Source organism: Manacus vitellinus, unplaced genomic scaffold, assembly GCF_001715985.3.
Source record: "Manacus vitellinus isolate BGI_N305 unplaced genomic scaffold, ASM171598v3 scaffold_60_pilon, whole genome shotgun sequence".
NCBI lineage: Eukaryota > Metazoa > Chordata > Aves > Passeriformes > Pipridae > Manacus > Manacus vitellinus.
Genome location: NW_021940687.1, coordinates 2,864,682 through 2,884,827, shown reverse-complemented (window position 1 = coordinate 2,884,827; position 20,146 = coordinate 2,864,682). Strand labels below are relative to the sequence as shown.

At 56.7% G+C, this 20,146-nt stretch overlaps 1 protein-coding gene across 1 annotated transcript; it reads left to right on the top strand.

Moving 5' to 3' along the window:
• Positions 1 to 1,816: 1,816 nt before the first annotated feature.
• Positions 1,817 to 19,720, top strand: TRPM2 (transient receptor potential cation channel subfamily M member 2). Its single transcript, XM_018083170.3, has 33 exons — positions 1,817 to 1,972; positions 3,350 to 3,616; positions 3,945 to 4,030; positions 4,471 to 4,639; positions 5,122 to 5,302; positions 5,711 to 5,877; positions 6,368 to 6,548; positions 7,192 to 7,253; positions 7,434 to 7,634; positions 7,963 to 8,065; positions 8,271 to 8,392; positions 9,141 to 9,491; positions 9,889 to 10,026; positions 10,652 to 10,781; positions 11,020 to 11,165; positions 11,298 to 11,410; positions 11,540 to 11,756; positions 12,306 to 12,424; positions 12,730 to 12,862; positions 13,003 to 13,174; positions 13,393 to 13,576; positions 13,762 to 13,940; positions 14,097 to 14,229; positions 14,348 to 14,435; positions 15,000 to 15,087; positions 15,434 to 15,585; positions 16,079 to 16,155; positions 16,245 to 16,346; positions 16,597 to 16,683; positions 16,869 to 16,974; positions 17,529 to 17,630; positions 18,100 to 18,216; positions 18,438 to 19,720. Exons 2-33 carry the CDS (start codon positions 3,422 to 3,424, stop codon positions 18,561 to 18,563), a joined length of 4,527 nt encoding a protein of 1,508 aa, XP_017938659.1. The 5' UTR covers positions 1,817 to 1,972; positions 3,350 to 3,421; the 3' UTR covers positions 18,564 to 19,720.
• Positions 19,721 to 20,146: the final 426 nt, after the last annotated feature.

Here is a 20,146-nt window from a genome sequence, read left to right as displayed (position 1 = left end):
TTTAGGGCAACCAGCATGGATGGTCTGTGCACACTCACATCCTTGGGCTGGAAAGTGTGCTAAAGGAGGTGACTGCAGCATTGCCTTTGCATTTGGATCCTGCTTGTTGGTTTAATGCCTCGTCCCAGCTGAGCCCACTGCAGCCTGAAGGGGCACAGGGCTTCACCCCACACCTGAAGGATGTGGATCTCCATTTTAGATCCAGCAGCATCTCTCTTCCCAGCTGTCTCCCAGCACTGCCCCATGATGTTTTACCATCATAAAATCACAGAATCATGGAATCATTAAGGTTGGAAAAGCCCTCTAAGATCATCAACCCAGCACCACTACCACGTTCACCACTAAACCATGTGCTCAAGTGCCACATCCACATGTTTTTTTGAATACATCCAAGGATGGGGATTCCACCACTGCCCTGGGCAGCCTGTTACAATGCTTGACAAGCCTTTCAGTGAAGAAATTTTCCCTAATATCCAGCTTAAACCTCCTCTGGCACAACTTGAGGCCGTTTCATCTCATCCTGTCCCTTGTTCCCTGGGAGAAGAGCCCAACCCCCACCTGGCTCCATGCTCTTGTTAGGGAGTTGTGGAGAATGAGAAGGTCCCCTCTGAGCCTCCTTTTCTTCACTGCTGTAGCATCCACTGCCTTGGATGCTGGCCTGACCCGGCTTTGCTGCTTAGCACATTTCCCAAGGAAGATGGATGCTGGCTTTGTTAAGTGAATCTTGTGGCAAATGCAAGTTAAGTGGCTGTAAATCCATTGGAGACTGGATTCATTTAGGGCACAGAGAGTAATGGGAGGAGGAGAGCATCTGGAATGGGGAGATGGGAAGCACCAGCCAAAAGGCTTTTGTCACCTGTGGTGTCACATGAGGTTCCTCAATAAAAGTTCATGCCTGGCCTGTGCTGACCAAGGCATCAGGCTGGGGTGCAAAGGATGGAATTAGAAGGGTAAATATTTCTTCTTGGGCCCGAGATGTCCCAGCCAAATCAGGGCACCCAAATGTGGTTTTACATGGGGTTCTCACACCCATCAAACGCTCAGGTACAACACGACTTGACTGAGCACTAACACCCACACTACCAAATCTCCAATCACAGTAAAACTTGGCAAAGCTGCTCTGTTTCTGCAGTATTCTGCTGCTTATCTGTCGATCCAGGTATCCCTGAGTCCCCCTGGCTGCAGTGACTGACCTGTGACACCGAACGATGCTGGGAGGGTCTCAGAGCCCTGCCGGAGGGGTGGGATCCTGCAGCACCCTGGGTGTCCCAGGGATGTTCTTCATCCCTTGGGGACTGTGTTGAGCTTTGCAGAAGCAAAATTCTCCTCTCCAGGGCTGGGCTGTCCTTTCATTTGTTTTACCTCAGCACGAACAATACCAAAGTCTCCAGTAAAATTCACTGCCTCATTACATTGCAGTGGATCATTAATGTATATAGTGTGTGTGTATATATATATATGCGCACACATACATAAAGTTAATACACTTCTGTAATATAAAGGCTGTTTGACAGTTAGGGAAGGGATTTTTCGTCACACTTGCCGAGCCTGCAACGCACCCGAGCCTCCATCAGCGCCGCCGCTCCTTTCCGGCAGCATCCATGTGCTGGGGTCCCAGCAGCCCCTGGGACCAGAGGGAGGGTCGGGATGGAGCGTCTCGCCCCGCGTGGAGCTGACGGCAGCGGGACTGCGGGGAGTGGGGAGCGTGACTCAGCCTCTCCAGCAAACTCGGGGCTTGCCTGGGCGCTGCAGCTCCTCGGCAGGGATCGCTTCCGCAGCCTGATTTGCTGGGAAGCTGCCAGCCGCCTGCCACCTCCTCCTCCCTGCAGGCAGCTCTGCCCTATTCTCCGCTCGTCACCTGTGTCTCCAGTGGCAAAATGACTCGCCGGAGGAGAGGGACGAGAGGCTGAATCCCTGTGGCAGGAGCGGAGCGGAGGAGCCGGTGATGCGGCCGGAGGATGCTGCGGGGAAGGTACGGGCAGCCGCTCCGTGTGCCGGCGGAGGGGAGGGCGATGGGCAGGTCCCCATGCAGTTGTTCGGCTTTGCACCCCGTCCCGATGGGTGCTGAGACCACCCTGTGCGGCCGAGGGGTGACCTGATCCCCCAAGCTGGGGCGGCAGGCAGCGTGTGCTGCGGGAGAGACTCTGCCCTTGTCCCTGAGCTCCTAAGGACGTGTATTCCAGGTGTGAAGCCCAGTTGTCTCTCCCGAGGTGCCCATGGAGGACTCAGGGTGGGAGCCCTTCCTGCATGGGCTTATGAGCTGCCTCTGTCCATGCCCCAAGCCCCCATCACCCTGCTTGCCTTGGGGGGCCACAGGCAAGAATTAAGGGTGCATTTGACCTTATTTTGACAACTCTTTCTCAAGAAATCAGATCAGCTGCGGGTTGTGCTGATGCAGAAAGCCAGTCTGCCAAAATTTGCCTCCCAAGGTCAGTGGGGCTGTGTAGATCCCAAGGGGGAGGCTGGTAAAAGGGCTTTCCCTTGCTGCTTCATGATTTTTCTTCACCACTCCTTGTTCCCACAAGGACTCCCCACCCTTGGGTGTGATTCAGAGTTTGGCTTGTAGAAAGGCAGCCAAAATCCTCCTTAAACCCCACAGCTTGGCCAGAGCATCACCTGAGCTTGATGCTTCCTCTGTTACCTAATCCCAGCTCCCCTGAGAGGACACCATGCCCCTTCGGGGGACACCATCCCCCTTTGCTCCAGCAGCTCTCCCATCTCAGCAAAGGGGGCTATGAGTGTTCAGTGGGGGCTCAGGAGTTTTGCAGCCCCCACCATGCAGGGAGCCAGTGTGCACCTCAGGGCTCTTGGGGCACCTTTGCAGGGGACACTGGACCCTGCACAGAGGAGCACCTGGTCTCTGCAGCCAGCATGTGTCTATACAGGTTTTCCATGCAGGGCCACACTCGGGCTGCTCACACAAGAGACCTAGTTCCTGCTCTCCCTGCTGCCAGAAATATCCCAGCTGCCTGCAGCAGAGAGCAGGCAAGGAGAGCTGCAGGCTGGCAGGCTGAAGGTGGTGGGGGCAATTTGTGGACACCCCAGGGCAACATGGTGCACACCAAGACTGGTTCACCACCCATGTGGCCCCTGTGTCAGGATCGTGGTGAGGGGATGGCAGGTTTCCCAGGGAACAGTCTCCACCCAGGGAATGATGGATAAAGCTCCTTGGTGCTTTCAGTCCATGGGTATCCTACTTTGAAGGCCCCTTTGGATGGCACTTGGAGCAACCTGGTCTAGCGGAAGGTGTCCCTGCCCATGGCAGGTGAGGGTGGAACAAGATGAGCTTTAATGACCCTTCCAACCCAAACCACTGCCTGATTCTCTGATTCTCTTCTGCTGCGCTCAGGATGGGGATGTTCAGGACCTCCCAGCCTAGGAACAGGAGAGAGGAGGCTGAGAAGCACAAGACACAGGAGCCATGTCCGTGCGTGGCCGGTGCGCCAAGGTGCTCCCCTCCGAGCTGAACAAGGTGTGCCCTGAGAGAGGAGATGACCCTGCCACACACCCCAGGAAGATGAGTGACTTTGAGGTGGTCCCCAACCTGCAGCAGAGCAGTAGCAGTGTCTCGAAGAGCAGGCGGAAGGCACATTTCCCCACTGGCAGCAATGAAAAGGCAAGTTCAGGAACCTCCTGAAGAGGGGGTGGTTGGGCACACACATGGGCATAATGAGTGCTCATTAACAGGAGCATTAATAACGGATCAGATTAGTTTTAGGGACAGACAGAAAACCCCCAGATATCTGAGGTACATGCTCAGCACTCATATCCCCTCTCCTGGGGGTACACGTGGCTTTGTCCTTGCAGACAGCGGTGGAGCTTTCATCCTTCATATCCAAAGAAGCACCCAGATGTGCTCCCACCACCTGGGTGTCTGGCCCCTGGCACAACTTCTGGCCCTTTCCAGGAACCCTGACCCCTTGCTGCTTTTCCTGCTCCCTCAGGAAAATCTCATCTCCTGGATTCCTGAAAACATCCGGAAGAAGGAGTGCACCTACTTTGTGGAAAGCTCCCAGACATCAGATTCTGGGTAAGTCAGGCAGTCCCTCCTTCCCCTCCCCTGCCAGGAGAGCAGAAGCAGGTGTTGGAGACAAAGCTACAGCACCAGAAAATCCCACCTTTCTATCACAGGGATTCCCAAATCCCTTTTTAACTGGTTCTTCACCCTGCTGTGTGTCACCACATGGCTGAGATTCTGTGTCCCAGACACCCTAACCCTTTCCAATGCTTTTGCAGGCAGTCACTTCAATCCTAAATATTTGTGTGCTAAATCTCTACAGGTGGAAATATCTATTCTTTTTTTCCTAAGTTTCCCCCCAAACAACACCTTTGTTTCTGCACAAATTCTGAGCTGGAGGAGGGGCTGGGTGGGAGGTGTGGGTACCCACGGTGTTCCTAAGGAGAACAGGAGGGCTGGCCTTGGGCCTTTCGAGTTTCAGCTGTTCTCGACAAAGTTGGTGTGTGTTTCAGGAGGATCGTGTGTGAGTGTGGCTACCTCAGGGAACAGCACCTGGACGATGGTGCCAAGCCTCCCATCTTCCTGGGGAAGGAATGGGACCCCAGCAGGCACATCCAGGAAATGCCGACGGATGCCTTCGGTGATATCCGCTTCACGGGCCTGGGGCAGAAGACAGGGAAGGTGACTGGTTTGTCCCACCTGTGGTGCAGGGGGAGCCAGTGTTTGGGCCTTGCCATGGTGGATGGCGTGGGAGTATTTCCCTCCTGAGTGAGAGAATATTAGAAAAGGGTGAGATTGCCCCAAGGGCAACGCTGACCCAAGCAGAGGAGGGGGATGGGACAGGAACCCTCTTCCCTCTCAGTCTTAGTCCATTTCTGAAACCACAAGGCTGCTCTTCACACTGTGAGACCTGTGATTAAAGGAGTGGCTGTTCCCTGTCCTTGTCCTTAGGTTTGTCTTGGGAATGTTTGTTCACAGGGAAGCTAATGGGAACAGGGTCATGGACAAAGACCTGGAGCAGCAGCAACATGACTATGCTGGGAAATGGTGTTGGGAAGCCTCATGCTCTTTGGTGGGAAGGGAGGGATTGTGGTGGAGGTGGCCTGTTACCCTGACCCCATTGTTTATACCCAAAATATGTATATGCTCCCTTTTTTTTGCAGTATGTGCGTGTCTCCTCAGACACCCCTCCACGGGTCATCTACCACCTCATGACACAGCACTGGGGCCTTGATGCACCCAACCTGCTCATCTCAGTCACCGGGGGAGCCAAAAACTTCATCATGAAGCCAAGGCTGAAGAACATCTTCCGGCAAGGGCTAGTCAAGGTGGCCCAGACAACAGGTAAGAGATCACAGAATCATCAAATCATGGAATCATAGAATAGTTTGGGTTGGAAGGGACCTTTAAAGGTTGTCTGGATGCAGAGGGTCTCCCTGTGATGGTAGTGGGTGAGAGACATGTCACCTGGCCACACCAGGTTCCCTGAGTTGGGCTGTTCCAGAGAAGCTGAGCTGGTCCAGGAGACCTGTAGGTCCCTGCCTGGACCACCTCCACCAAGGATGTTGTTCCTGCTCAGTCACTGCAGGCAAGCTCAGAGGGAGCTGGACTGAGAGAGGTGCTGAAGAAGGCATGTCCTGTGCTGCCAGGGCAGGGATGGAGCATCCCTGAGGACCTGCAGGAATAAGGGGGATGCTTGGAGATTGCTGTGAGCAGAACCTCTCCCTTTCCATGACCTTCTGTGACCCCCAGGAGCCTGGATCATTACAGGGGGGTCCCATGCTGGTGTGATGAAACAGGTGGGAGAGGCAGTGAGAGACTTCATCCTGAGCTGCAGCCACAAGGAGGGCGAGATTGTCACCATTGGCATTGCCACGTGGGGGACCGTGTACAACCGGGAGAGCCTCGTCTGCCCCATGGTGAGCCGGGCAGAGCCAAAGGGGGGATTGCTTTGCCTACACCTCGGCTGCCGGGGAAGTCCTGCCAACAGTTGTGGTGGGAACAGCTGCTTCTAGATGTCACTGTGGCTGCCAGTCCCAGTACAACCCAGCTGCACCAGAAGGAGTGCACCAGGTCATAGAATCACAGTCACAGAGTGGTTTGGGTTTGAAAGCCCCTTAGAGATCATCCAGTTCCAAGGATGCCACAGGCAGGGACACCTTCCACTAGACCAGGGTGCTTCAAGCCCCATCCAACCTGGCCTTGGACACTTCCAGGGTCATGGGCTGATATTTGCTTGTGGGTGTGAGGGTTTGTGGGGCAAGGCTGATGTGAGCGCTGGGTAGGGGGGCAGGGGACGGCTGTTTGGCCAGACTGTCTCCACATGCTGGCCCCACATGCTGGTTACTTTGGCTATCAGGTGCTCCTGTGCCAGGCTTCTCCCAGAGTGTCTCCTCCTGCACCTTACAGGGTGGCTTTCCTGCTGAGTACGTGCTGGATGAGGAGAACCAAGGCAGCTTGTCGTGCCTGGACAGCAACCACTCCCACTTCATCCTGGTGGATGATGGGACCCATGGGAGGTACGGGGTGGAAATCCCCCTGAGGACCAAGCTGGAGAAGTTCATTTCGGAGCAGACCAAGGTGAAAGGAGGTAACAGTGACACACAGCCCGGCCTGAGGTAGGGATGGGCCATTCCCTGGTGAGAGTGTCCATCCTGGGCTCCAGTGAGTGGCTGTGGCATCCCTGGAAGATCTGGGCAAGCAACCTGAGAGGATTGCCATGATAAATGTAGAACCTGCTTCCTCAGTGACATAGATCAAAGACCCTTTCTCTACCAGCTGATTGACTTATGGGGTCACCAAAGATGTCCCCAAACCTTGTGTTGCTGAGCTGATCAGGGAAAGTCATTTCTCCCAAAGGGCCAGGCTTCCAAGGAGCTTTCCAGGTGGCATCTTCTTGCTGTGCAGATGATTTTCTGTTCTAACACATGCACACACATACATCAGCAAGCATGAATCATGGAATTAAAGAATATCCTGAGTTGGAAGGGATCCATAAGGATCATTGAGTCCAACTCCTGGCCCTGTACAGGACACCCCCAAAAATCAGACACCACGTGTCTGATCTGACGTGCCAGACAAGCACCTGCTATGATTTTTCCCTTCCTCTCCTGAAGCCTGACATGTCAGGGACAATGCTCTCACTTTGCCTTTCCCAACCCACCACTCAGAGGGGACCACATGAGGGGGATCTGCCCTATGGGGAGGTGACCCTGGATTTTGCTTCCCTGCAGGTGTTGCCATCAAGATCCCCATCGTGTGTGTGGTTCTGGAAGGAGGCCCCGGGACTCTCGATGTAAGGAACTGCTGCTGCCGAGCTGAGGATGGGGCAGGTGGTGGGGGCAGCTCCTTCCCGGGGGGCTGGTCTCGGTGTCGGAGCGAGCGCGGTGCCACCCTGACAGGAGTGTTGGGAGCAGCAGAAAGGGTCTGATGGTGCCTGGGTGGGATCAGGACCAGCCTCCCCACCCTGTTGCAGACCATCTACAACGCCATCACCAATGGGACGCCCTGTGTGATCGTGGAAGGGTCTGGCCGTGTGGCCGATGTCATCGCACAGGTGGCCAACCTGCCCGTGTCCAAGATAACCATCGCCTTGGTCCAGCAGAAGCTGAGTGTGCTCTTCCATGACACCTATGAGCTCTTCACTGAGGGCAAGCTGGTGGAGTGGACCAAGAAGGTGAGCCCCTTGCAGGCTCCTCTGAGCTTGTGGAGACCAAAGGGGTCCCCAGGGGCCCTAGCCCATGAGCAGAAAGGCTCCCAGCAGGAAATTAAAGCTCATGGGGTGAGCACCCCGTGGCCTCGAGCTCTGCTCCTCTGCTGTCTGCTCCCTTTGGGCAGAGAGGGAGTGTTTGGGATCAACCACAGCCAGGCTGTGGGCCACAGCACAGGGGTTCTGCAGGCAACCCGAGTGGAGTGAGGAATTGCCCTGCACAGGGCAGGGAGCTGTGGGAAGCAGCAGGGAGGAGATGCTGCTGCTGATATCTTGCCCATGGCTCTTCCTGTAGATCCAAGACATAGTGCGGAGCCGGCAGCTCCTGACCATCTTCAGAGAGGGCAAATATGGCCAGCAGGATGTGGATGTGGCCATCCTCCAGGCCCTCTTCAAAGGTGAGGGGTGAGGGGCTGCTTAGGAGGATGGGGCAAGGTGAACAGGTTGGGGGTCAAGTCACCTCCTGCAGCTGCCTGACTTACAGGATCACCAAAGTGGTCCCCAAACCTTGTGATGCTGAGCTGATTGGGAAGAGATGTTTATAACAAAGGGCCACACCTCCAAGGTTGATCCTCTGTTCTAACATATGCACTTTGCATGCAGCATCCCGAAACCAGGACCACTTTGGTCGTGAGAACTGGGATCACCAGCTGAAGTTAGCTGTGGCCTGGAACAGGGTGGACATTGCCCGGAGTGAGATCTTCACAGATGACCATGACTGGAAAGTAAGGCAGTATCTGTGATGCTTGTCTGGTCAGGCTTAACAGCTGTAGATATGGAGGACACTTCTCACCTCAGCTGTGCTTGGGGAGAGTTTTAGAGCTCCCACTGCATTGCCAAGGGCTCTTAATATCTCCTGTTTTTCAAAAGTGCTCCCAAGCAGAGGTCAAAGCTGAACAGGTTTATCCATCCTTTCTGATGGATCTGTGGGACTTGGAAGGGATTTTCCAATTTTGGTCACCAGTTTGGGTTCCCCCAGGTCATGTACCTTTGATGGGACTGGGAAGAGCTGGAGGGAACTAGGAATCAAAAAATGAAATATCTGGGGGTATATGCCCCATCCCTGGAAGTATTCAAGGCCAGGCTGGATGGGGCTTGGAGCAACCTGGGATAGTGGAAGGTGTCCCTGCCCATGGCAGAGGGTGGGATGAGATAGGCTTTAAGGTCCCTTCCAAACCAAGTCATTCTGTTGATTGTGTGATATTCATGAACTTGGGAAAGCTGTTCTCTGCTCTATCCATCCCTCCACCTGGCAGCCAAGCGAGCAGAGGGCTCCACTGCCAGAGAATCGAGTGTACTAATCCACCAGTGTGTCTCTGGAGATGTCCCACGAGTCCTAGTACTTCTCAGATGCTCTTTCACATCCAGAAAACTCCTTGTGCACTCAGGGATAAAATCTTCCCTGAGTGTGGAGCTTGGTGGGGTTCTGCTCTGAGACCATGGAGCCTCTCACCTCTGCCTCTGGCCTGCCAGCCCACAGATCTCCACCCCGTGATGGCAGCTGCCCTGATTTCCAACAAGCCAGAGTTTGTGAAGTTGTTCCTGGAGCAGGGAGTGCGCCTCAAGGATTTTGTCACCTGGGACACCCTGGTTTACCTGTATGACAACCTGGCACCATCCTGCCTGTTCCACAGCAAGCTGCAGAAGGTGCTGCTGGAGGAGAGAGAGCACACGGCCGGCTCCAAAATGCCAAGGCTCCAGCTGCACCACATCTCCCAGGTGCTGCGGGAGCTGCTGGGCTGCTCCACACAGCCTCTGTACCCCAAGCCCAAGCACACGGAGCGGCCCCGGCTCTCCATCCCCGTCCCGCACATCAAGCTGAACGTACGCATCTCCAGGTTACCTGATGGCAGGGTTGCGGTGGGGAGGGGGCACCAGCTCAGGGAGCCGTCCTGGAGGTTGCAGCTGGGTCTCTGTCCTCTTTGTCTGCTCAATAATCCTACTGGAAAACCCTTAAAGCCCTGCCCGAGTCATCCGCCCTGCATTCCAGGTGCAACTCTCACCCTCCTCCCCCTGCAGCACCATGTGGCTGCATGACTGGTGGGCAGGACCCAGTGGGGTGGGTGCACAGCTCCACCTGATCCCGGCATTTCCAAGATAAGTCCAGTCTTGGCCACCCCTCTATCTAGGCAAAGTCCCTTCCGTGGGTGGTGGACACAGTACCCAGGGTTTGGGTGGCTCTGTGCTGAGGGAACAGGTCTGACCATCACACACCTTGCAGGTTCAGGGGTCGAGTCTCCGGTCCCTCTACAAGCGCTCTGCCGGCCGAGTCACCTTCACCATGGACCCTGTCCGAGACCTGCTCATCTGGGCTGTGGTCCAGAACCGCAAGGAGCTGGCAGAAATCATCTGGGCCCAGGTATCACAACCTAGAGCTGGTGGTCATGGCTGAGGGGCTCAGGTGGGGCCAAACCTTCCAGCCCCAAGCCCTAATAGTGGCACCTGCTGGGATTTGGGATAGCAGGCAAGCTGTCCCAAGCCTGACCTCAGCCAAAGGGAAGACAGCCTCAGGGGACTTGGTGTCCATCCCCAGCTACACCATGAGGCCAGATCCCTCCCTTCCTGGCCAAAATGGGAAGAGGGGATGCTCTGAGCCAAAAGTGGGCTAGTCCTTGCACAGGCTGAGAGAGGGCTGAGCACACAGGGGCACGGCAGCTGGGTTGGAGAAGGCTTCCACCCATAAACAGCACCCCAAGACAAGAGGCAGTGTGGCTGGTGGCATGGCGAGCATACTGAGGAGTCACTCCATCCCATCACCTAATGCATCCCATGAGGAGGGCAGGGTTGTCCCTGTATTCCCTGTGGCAGTGGGTTACCCAGAGAGGAGCCCAGCTGAGCTTTTGTCACGGCAAGCTGTCCATCCTGAGTGCCAGTCTGCTTGGGACACCCACCTTCCCTCCCGTGGGAGTTGGGGAGGGCTTGGCAGGACTGATGGAACTTGACAGACAGAGTGTCCACGCTCTCTTTACCCTCTTCTGTCTCAGAGCCAGGACTGCATGGCAGCTGCACTCGCCTGCAGCAAGATCCTGAAGGAGCTGGCCAAGGAGGAGGAGGACACAGACACCACCGATGACATGCTGGCCCTGGCTGAGCAGTTCGAGCACAAGGCGATTGGTGAGCAGGAGGGCACCCCATAGGGCTGGCAGGCATTGCCTAAGAGATGTCTGGGGGTGATGGGGGGGTCCCGTCATCAGAATCGAGGTCATGATGCTCCAAGGGCTCTGCCAGGTGGTGGTGGGAGCGCAGGGAGTACCACTGTGAGGTGCAATGTCCTGATCCTGCTGCAAAGGGTGACTCTGTGGGTGCCTTGTCCCGGAACTCAGCCTCATCTCCCTGGTACCTGCCCGTGCAGGCGTGTTCACAGACTGCTACCGTAAGGATGAAGAGAGAGCCCAGAAGCTTCTCACCCGTGTCTCTGAAGCCTGGGGGAAGACAACCTGTCTGCAGCTGGCATTGGAGGCCAAGAACATGAATTTTGTGTCCCACGGGGGTGTCCAGGTGGGTTCCCAGCAGCTGTGCTGGGAGGGGACGTGTCCAAGTGTCCCCAAGATCCAGGGTTCTCTGCAGGCAGCAGTGGGGCTCTGCCCTTCATCCCCTGTAACCAACACTCCTCTTCCTCCCTCCTCACAGGCCTTTCTCACCAAGGTCTGGTGGGGGAAGCTGTGTGTGGACAACGGGCTTTGGCGGGTGATCACATGCATGCTGTTCTTCCCCCTGCTCTACACCAACCTCATCACCTTCAGGTACTTCTGGCTCCTGGGGCACACATGCACGGAGACAGGGATTTCCTCCAGCCTCACCCTGTGGCTGGCTGGAGGAAGCTGCCGTGGAATCTCGCCGGGCAGCTGAGCCCACACCCCCCCTGCTCCCAGCAGGGAGAAGAGGCTGCAGCCCATGGGCTGCCTGACACGCCTCCGAGCCTTCTTCACAGCGCCCGTCGTCATCTTCCTCATGAACATCCTCTCTTACTTCACCTTCCTCCTGCTCTTCGCCTATGTCCTGATGGTTGACTTCCAGCCGACGCCGTCCTGGCGGGAATACCTCATCTACTTCTGGCTCTTCTCCCTGGTGTGCGAGGAGACCCGCCAGGTGCGGGGCAGGCAGAGCCAGGGCTGGGGGGTGGCAGAGGAGGAGAGACACCCCTCTGGGGGCTCCTGGGACGTCCTGAGCAGCTCACGTTCCCGTGCTGCTTCTCACGTCACCATCCATTCGGAGAGGTCCCCCCAGCACATGGAACCACCAGATCCCCCCATCTCTGAGGCTGGAGAACCTCCTTGGCTGCACCTGACCTAGCCATGTGCACGTGCAGAAGAACATGGGGGTTTGGGGAATGTCAGGAGATGGAGGACTCACCTCCTTCCTTGGGTGAATTCCCCGCAGCATCTCCACGCTTTGCTTGATATTCGAGGTTTCTTCAGTTTTTGCTTCAATGCCTCAGTGCCTTTCTCCTCCAGCCTGAAGACCCCCATGTCCCAGGTGTCCCCATGCTCCTTCCATGCCTGTATAGAAAAGGCCATAGGCTTAGGTTACCTTTGGGTCAGCGAGAGTGTCCAGTGATGGCCAGCTGATCTCTGTGATCCCTCCCCTCCGTGAGGCACATGAGTATCTTACACCCAACTCCTCTTCTCTTCCCAACAGCTGCTGTATGATCCAGATGGGCTTGGGCTTGTGAAAATGGCTTCCCTGTACATCAAGGACTTCTGGAATAAGTTGGATATCTGCGCCATCCTAGTCTTTATCGCAGGGCTGACTTGCAGGTAAGCTGCAGAGCTTGATAGTATTTTCATAGAATCATGGAATCACAGAGTGGTTTGAGTTGGAAGAGGCCTTAGAGCTCATCTTGTTCCAACCCCCTGCCACAGCAGGGACACCTTCCACTAGTCCAGGTTGCTCCAAGCCCTGTTCGACCTGGCCTTGAACATTTCCAGGGATGGGGCAGCCACAGCTTCTCTGGGCAACCTGTGCCAGGGCCTCCCCACCCTCACAGTAATTCCAACCTAAATGATTCTATATGACTCATTGGTGGCACTGAGGTGTTTCCTTCCTTCTCTTCTGTGCCCAGGCTGATCCCATCGACATTATATCCCGGGCGTATCATCCTGTCCTTGGCTTTCATCATTTTCTGCCTGCGCCTGATGCACATTTTCACAGTCAGTAAAACGCTGGGGCCCAAGATCATAATAGTGAAGCGCATGGTGAGAGCTCCCCTTCAACCCTGCCAGGGTGATGCTGGACCATCCTGCTAGAGCAGCCGGATGTGCCACCCCTGTTATCCCCTCCTGGATAGGAGTTTGCTCCAGGACACAGTTATCCTTCCCCTCTGCTGTCTTTGCAGATGAAGGATGTCTTCTTCTTCCTCTTCCTGCTGGCAGTGTGGGTGGTGTCCTTTGGGGTGGCCAAGCAGGCTATCCTGATCCACAACGAGGAGCGTGTGGAGTGGCTTTTCCGTGGCGTGGTTTACCACTCTTACCTGACCATCTTTGGGCAGATTCCTTCCTACATCGATGGTAAGGGACTCCAGCCTGTGACAGCACATGGCACGAGCAGGGTGGCTGTGACAAGGCCAATGTACCAAAATCATGCCATGTTGGCCCATGGAATTCCCAACAGGTGGCAGTGAGCAGAGCACCTGGGATGTGGCAGATGGAGGTCAAATCCCTGCCTGGTGCTCCCTGGGACACCCTGAGGCTTGGTCGCCACAGAGTCATGTTGTGCCCTCCCACAGGGGTCAACTTCAACATCGACCAGTGCAGCCCCAACGGGACCGACCCCTACAAGCCCAAGTGCCCAGAGACAAACGCGGACAACAAGGAGCCCATCTTCCCAGAGTGGCTGACGGTCATCTTGCTGTGCCTGTACCTGCTCTTCACCAACATCCTCCTCCTCAATCTCCTTATTGCCATGTTCAAGTGAGTCTGAGGGGTTAGAGGTCTGGTGGAAGTAGCGGGATCCCTCTTGGGGGGTTATAGATGTGATGGAAGCAGCAGTTGTGGGTCAGGGCTGATCAGGGAGATGGGTAGGAGCTGGGACACCATTCAGACATGATGTGCCCCCTCACCCCCCTGGCACGGCTGACACCTGGGCTCTGCCCCAGCTACACCTTCCAGCAGGTCCAGGAGCACACGGACCAGATCTGGAAGTTCCAGCGGCACGACCTGATTGAGGAGTACCACGGCCGCCCGCCCGCGCCCCCGCCCCTCATCCTGCTCAACCACCTGCAGCTCCTGGTCCGCCGTGGGCTGCTCCGCCGGCCGGCCACGCACCACAAACTCAGTGAGGACCAGCCTCCCTCTCCTCTCCCTCTCCCTCTCCCTCCCTGGTCCTCAGTGAGGACCAGCCTCAGGGCACGAGGCTGGGCACCTGGGCTGTGGTCCTGGGGTTTGAGATGCCCCGAGATCTGACAGCACTGCCATCCCCTTCTTCCGGCAGAGGAGAAGCTGGAGAAGAACGAGGAAGCTGCCCTCCTCTCATGGGAGATGTTCTTGAAGGAGAACTACCTGCAGCACCAGCAGTGCCAGGAGAAACAGAACACAGAGCAGATGATCCGGGACATTGCACAGAGGTACTGTCACTCCTGAGACAGAGAGTTCCTTCCATCCTTTGGCGCCCTGAGCAGGGAGCAGTTGGGATCAGTGCAGGAGTGGCTGCTGAGGGGGTTGTGATCTGCACTGTCCCTCCAGGGTTGATGTACTGGCAGAGCTGCTGGACTTGGACCGGGTGAAGAGGACGGGGGTGGTGGAGCAGAGACTGGGCTCTCTGGAAGACCAGGTGAGGCAAAAACAGAGCAACTACCCAAGAAAGGTAATATTTTCCAGGGGCCGAGTCAACTGAACAGAGCACAAAATCTGCCTGAATCAATACCCCTTCAGACAGTTTGAGTTTCATTGCCATTAGCATCCAAGTGGAAAAGGTTTTTGAGGAATGTTCTGTTTGACTCCGAAGTGGGAAGTGGTGGGATGAGCCACTGCCTCCACTGGTCACCAAAGAGTTAGAGCTGACCCAGCTCTTCTCCTTGGCCTAAGAGGACCCTCCAGACCTCTGGGAGATGGGGACTCTGTGAAGCCATCCCACACCCCACACAAGCAGTGGGGTGGCCAGGGAGCTGACGCAGCCCTGGCACCTCCTGTTTCCACTTCCATTTCCACATGCTTTGTAAAAATGTTTCCCTGGAGGTGGTTTTCCAAGGCAAACATCAGGACACAGCCAGGATCGCTGCTGCCCATGGGGACTGGCAGCCAGTGCCAAGGGCAGCAGTGCCACCTGCCAGGGCTGGATCCTGCACTACTCAGGGGTAGGGGGACCCGGGGGGTGACCCTCTGCTGTCCCCCACAGGTGCACCAGAGTGCCCAGGCCCTGAGGTGGATGATGCAGGCACTGCGGGGCAATGGCTTCAGCTCAGGGGAGGACCTGCCAGCCGTGGGTAAGTGGAGCACAGCTCAACCTCAGCAGCACCAGGGAAGCCCAGGGCCCCAGACCAGGGCTGAGCAGGCCCTTGCACCTCTCTGTTCAACATCAAGGCAGAGATTCCTTTGGTCTTGGGAGCTTTGGTGGCTCCATGAGGCCATCCATCCCTTCCTGTGGCCATTTCAGCCCTCCCTGAGGTTTCCTCCAGGACCTGTTGGAAGGGAAGCCAGGGTCCAGGTCCCCAGGGGATGTCAGCATCCCCGTGGAGAGACCCAGCCAGCCCCCTTGGCAGAGCCCTGGTCCGCAGTACTGGACTCAGTGTCCTGCTTTGTGGGACCCTGCTGTCTGTGTCTGTCTCACAGGCTCCTCTAGAGCCTTGGACTTCAAGGAGGCTGACCTGGAGGGGAAAGCTGAGGAGAGACAGCCCCCGTACCATGTGCTTGCCCGAAACCTCCTGTACCCAGGCTCTCACACCCTCCGCTTCCCTGTGCCAGATGAGAAGGTGCCCTGGGAGGTAAGATCTGTGACCCTGGGCAGTGGGGCTGGGAGGAGGGGGTGTGGGGCAGACCCTGGCAGTGGTGGGAGGAGGAATAGACCCATCATTGCACTTGGGAGCTGCTGTTCTTCCAAGCCCTGAGACAAGTGTCTTCCTGGAGCAGCTGCACTGAGGTTCTCCCAGAGACAAGGGCATAGTTGCTGCTGGGATCTGCAGTGGTAGGGATGCCTGGGGATGCTTGACTGGAGACAGAGGGTACAATCACCTGCCTCTGCACTTCCTGAAGCAGGGCTGGCTCAGGGTCAGGGACAGGATCCAGCACTGACTTCCATGGGGGCATGATCCCATCAGCCGAGACCCTGAGCTCAGCCCCCAGCAGAGCCAGGGCAGTGATGCTAGAAGCTGTGCAGAGCAATACACTGGGGCATAAGGTGTCCCTGGACATCCCAGTCCCTGCCTGCCACCAGAGCAGAGATGCAAGGGAGTCCTGACACAGCCACATGCTCTGCAGGTGGACTTCCCGCTCTATGACCCCCCTGCCTACTCGGCTGACCACAAAGACATGGCTGTGCAGGACCCCTTCAGCCTGTGAGTGTTCCCCCACGGCTCCCCACTCCTCTACCCCTTCCCTGGGTGGCACAGCCAGCCCTCCCTACCGGGCTGCCTCCCACCCCCAGCTCCTTGGAGTCTCTCCTGAAGATCAACTACAACACCATGGATGGGCTGATCGACCGGCAGAGCTTCCACGGGCTCTACACCGTGCAGGACGGGCTGCCACTGTGAGTGCAGCCACCACAGGGAGCTGGGAGCTGGGCTGGGAGGCAAGCACCAGGAGACAGAGTCCAGGGGCACCTGAGCCCATCCCGCTTTCCTATGGCAGGGATAATGGCATGCATCATGCTCAGGGCTCATCCCCAAAAAACCACCACAGCACCCCAAAAGAGGTGGGGTGCAGTGGTAGGGAAGTGCTATAGGGGTGCACAGAGGGATTGTGGCACCGTCCCAACCCCCTCACTCTCACTCTGACAGGAACCCCATGGGCAGGACGGGGCTGCGAGGCCGTGGGAGGCTGCACTGCTTTGGGCCCAACCATGCCCTGCACCCTGTCGTGACCCGGTGAGTGTGTGGGGACATGAAGGTGTCCTGCTCCAGCATGGGGCTGGGCATGTGGGATGGAAAAGGGGGCATGGAAGCACCTTGGAGAGACTGGGACCTGGCCAAACCCAGTTCTGCCAATACGACCACTGCTGGGAGGAGGGGAGCCAAGTGCAGCTGCAGCATGACAGGGACCTCTCTCACAGCTGGAGGAGGAATTTGGATGGGTCCATTATAAGGAAGAGTCTGAAGAAGATGCTGGAAGTGCTGGTAGCCCAGTACCCACTGTCAGACGTCTGGGCTCTGCCTGGGGTAAGACCTGGGGGAAAACAGCTGGTGCAGAAGATGGAGATGGGAGATGGGAGCAGTGGATGGATGGATGGATGGATGGATGGATGGATGGATGGATGGATGGATGGATGTCCCACAGAAAAGGGGGAATGACAGGTACATGTTGTGGCCTTGGCTGAGGAGGTACCTCTGACCCTCCTGCAGAGCATCTGCATGCCAGGGCTGCTGGGTGAGCAATGGTCCCATTACAAACACCCACACACCTGAGCCCCTGTCTCCTGCCTCTCCCTCCTCCTCCTCCTCCACAGCTTCAGTTCTCACATGTCCTTCATTGGGAGCATGTTAAGCCATTGGCAAAGCATCCTTTCACAGACATTGCACCAGGCACATTCAGACATCTGCCTGGGCAGAGCTGAGGGCTTCAGGCGGGAGAGGGAGGAAAGGAGGCACCACGAGAGCTTGTGGCATCATCTGCAGTGGTGGCTGGCAACTGCCTGATGGCCAAGCTGGTGGCAGGGAGGGAGGCTGGGCTGTGCTGATGACAGGCCATATGGCTGACATCTCCTTTGGCACAGGGGTCACTGGAGCCGGGGGAGACACTGCCACTGAAGCTCAAGTGGATCCTCCGCCGGGAGTTCTGGCCCCAGTTCCAGAACTTGCTGAAACAAGGCACTGAGGTGGGGGGCACACGGGTATCCCAGTGGTGTTGGGTGACGTGAGTGTCCCACTGGGATGGGGGCATGCAGGCATCACCCCAGGCAGTAGAGGCACATGGGGACATCTCCACAGTACAGAGACATGTGTCCATTCATGGTGTCACAGGGCCACATGGGCATCCCAGGGTACAGGGGCCACTGGTGGCCACTGCTCCCACCAGGGAGGAATGGCTGGAGGAGGTGGAGACATGCAGTAATGCATGTGTGGGGGTCTGGAGCAGCCCAGAGAGCGGGGGGGGTGGCTGCCCACTCCAGTGTCTGTGCCTGCTGCAGTCGCTCTCCGTGGCTCCGGTTGCAGTGGAAATGGGGTGCTGGTCTCCAGTGGGGCAGAGGAGCTGCAGGGCAATACCCCACCACCCCCAGGGCCTCTGGTGCCCTCAGAGATGTGGTGGGGGCTCTGCTGACGTGGCAACTCTGTCACTGAGCACAGGTACACAAGGGGTACCTGGATGACCCCCGCAACACGGACAATGCCTGGGTGGAGACGGTCGCTGTCAGTGTCCACTTCGACAACCAGAACGACGTGGAGATGAAGCGGCTGAATTCGGTACGGGGCTGTCACCCCGTGGCTCCCTGACCCACCTCTCAGCAGGAGTGGGGTTCTCCAGCTGCACAGAGTGGGGGAATAACATGGGGATGAACATGGGGTGCCACCCCAATGTGTGCCCCAAAAAGAAAGGGCAGGAGGTTGGGGACTAGAAGTGCTGCTGAGTGTGGCTGGCATGGCCCCTCACCAGCAGCACATCTACGATGTCTGTCCCCTTCCAGTTCCTTCAGGGTTGCGACCCGGAGCTGTGCATCCGCTGGCAGGTGCTGGATAAGAGGATCCCCCTGCATGCCAACCACAAGGAGCTCCTACACAAGGTCTCAACCCTCCTTGGTGCTTACTACTGAGGCCTCAAGCACAGGCCAGGGCTCCTGCTGCCCCAGAGCAGGTTCTGGCTGGGACCTGCAGCTCCACCCCAGTTCACCTGTGAGACCGTGGAAGCTGCTGGAGATGAGGTACTTTGGGTGCTGCTGTGAATGTACATTGCAGGTCTCTGGGAGGAAAAGTGTCTCCTCCTTGGGGGCAGGGGCTGCCTAGACAGTGCATCCCAGTCACCTGAGCGACCAAGCTCAGCCCCAGCTTGTGTCTTGGTGCTTCCACATTAGCCCACAGCACTAGCCCAGAGCTTGGGCCATGCAGAGCCACAGGGCTGTTCCTGCAAGGTGATCCCTCCCTCAGCTCCAACCTGCTCTTGGCTTCGGGGTGGACACTGAGGGCTCACCAGCCCCAGCTACTCCACAGGGATATCCATCTCTGCTCCCTGCTCCTGCTCTGAGCCCTGGCAGCCCCCATGCCACAGATCCCAAAGGATTGCTCTGGAGAAGGCTTGGAGTCCCCCCTGTGGCAGCTGTCTCCATATCTTTGGTTGTCTCAGACCCAACAACATGGTCCTGAGCTGTGACCCAGCACTTCCAAACGTGTGAGCAGCTCTTGCTTATATATCTATGGTTTCATAGCTCTGCACTGGCCCACCTGCCATGCCCCACACTGATATGTAATCCTGTGTGTGTATGCTGAGCTCGGCTTGTCGCTGAACTCCCTCCCTCTGTCTGAGCCAAGGCACCAGCTAAATGTCACCTGCCTGTCCCCACCCCCTGGTGCACGTGGATGGAAAGCTTGCTGGGACCAGGTGATCCGTGCTCTATGGTCCCTTGAGCAGGAAGGGACAGGAGAGGGGACAGGAGTGTGTCAATCCCAGATATCCCTGCTTTTAAGGGATCTTTCACTCACATTTTCTGTTACCCGCCATGGGGAGAACTAGGCACAGTGAAGACATTTTTTGGTCACCCAGAGGAGCCCCACAGTAGCAGGTTATGCTTGGGACTGCTCAGGGTGGGATTTCAGTTCCCCCACCCTCTCCTGATGGATCAGACACTGACCAGCCTGGGCTATTCATCCCACACTGGTGGCCACCACAGCACAAAGGCAGTTTCACCAGTGACACACTGGGGCTTGGCGAGGAGAGGGGGCTCATGTTGGCAATGTATTCAACCCAGCTCAATAAACCATGTATTAAATAACTACAGGCTGGTGGTCTCTTATGCTGTTTCAACAGGGGCCATTCCTGAAGGCCATGCTTGGAGCACACTTCCAGGATGAGCCCAGTTTGAATGTTCTCAGCCCAGTCTTGTTGCACAAACTCACTTTGCTTGTTGACTCACCCCCAATGATGGCTGAATCACAGAGTGCTTTGGGTTGGGAGGGACCTTAAAGACCATCTCTTTCCAACCCCCTGCCATGGGCAGGAACACCTTCTACTAGACATGGGTGTTTGAGATGATTTGACCTCTTTGGAGTCGATATGGGAGATGTGCTCCGAGGTGTTGGCACGGCACCTTCTCCCATTTCTCGTGGACTGTTTGATATCTGCTCCTGGTCTCCCATTGCTGAGAGGTCAGGAGACCATCTGCTGACAGCCCACACGGGTGCA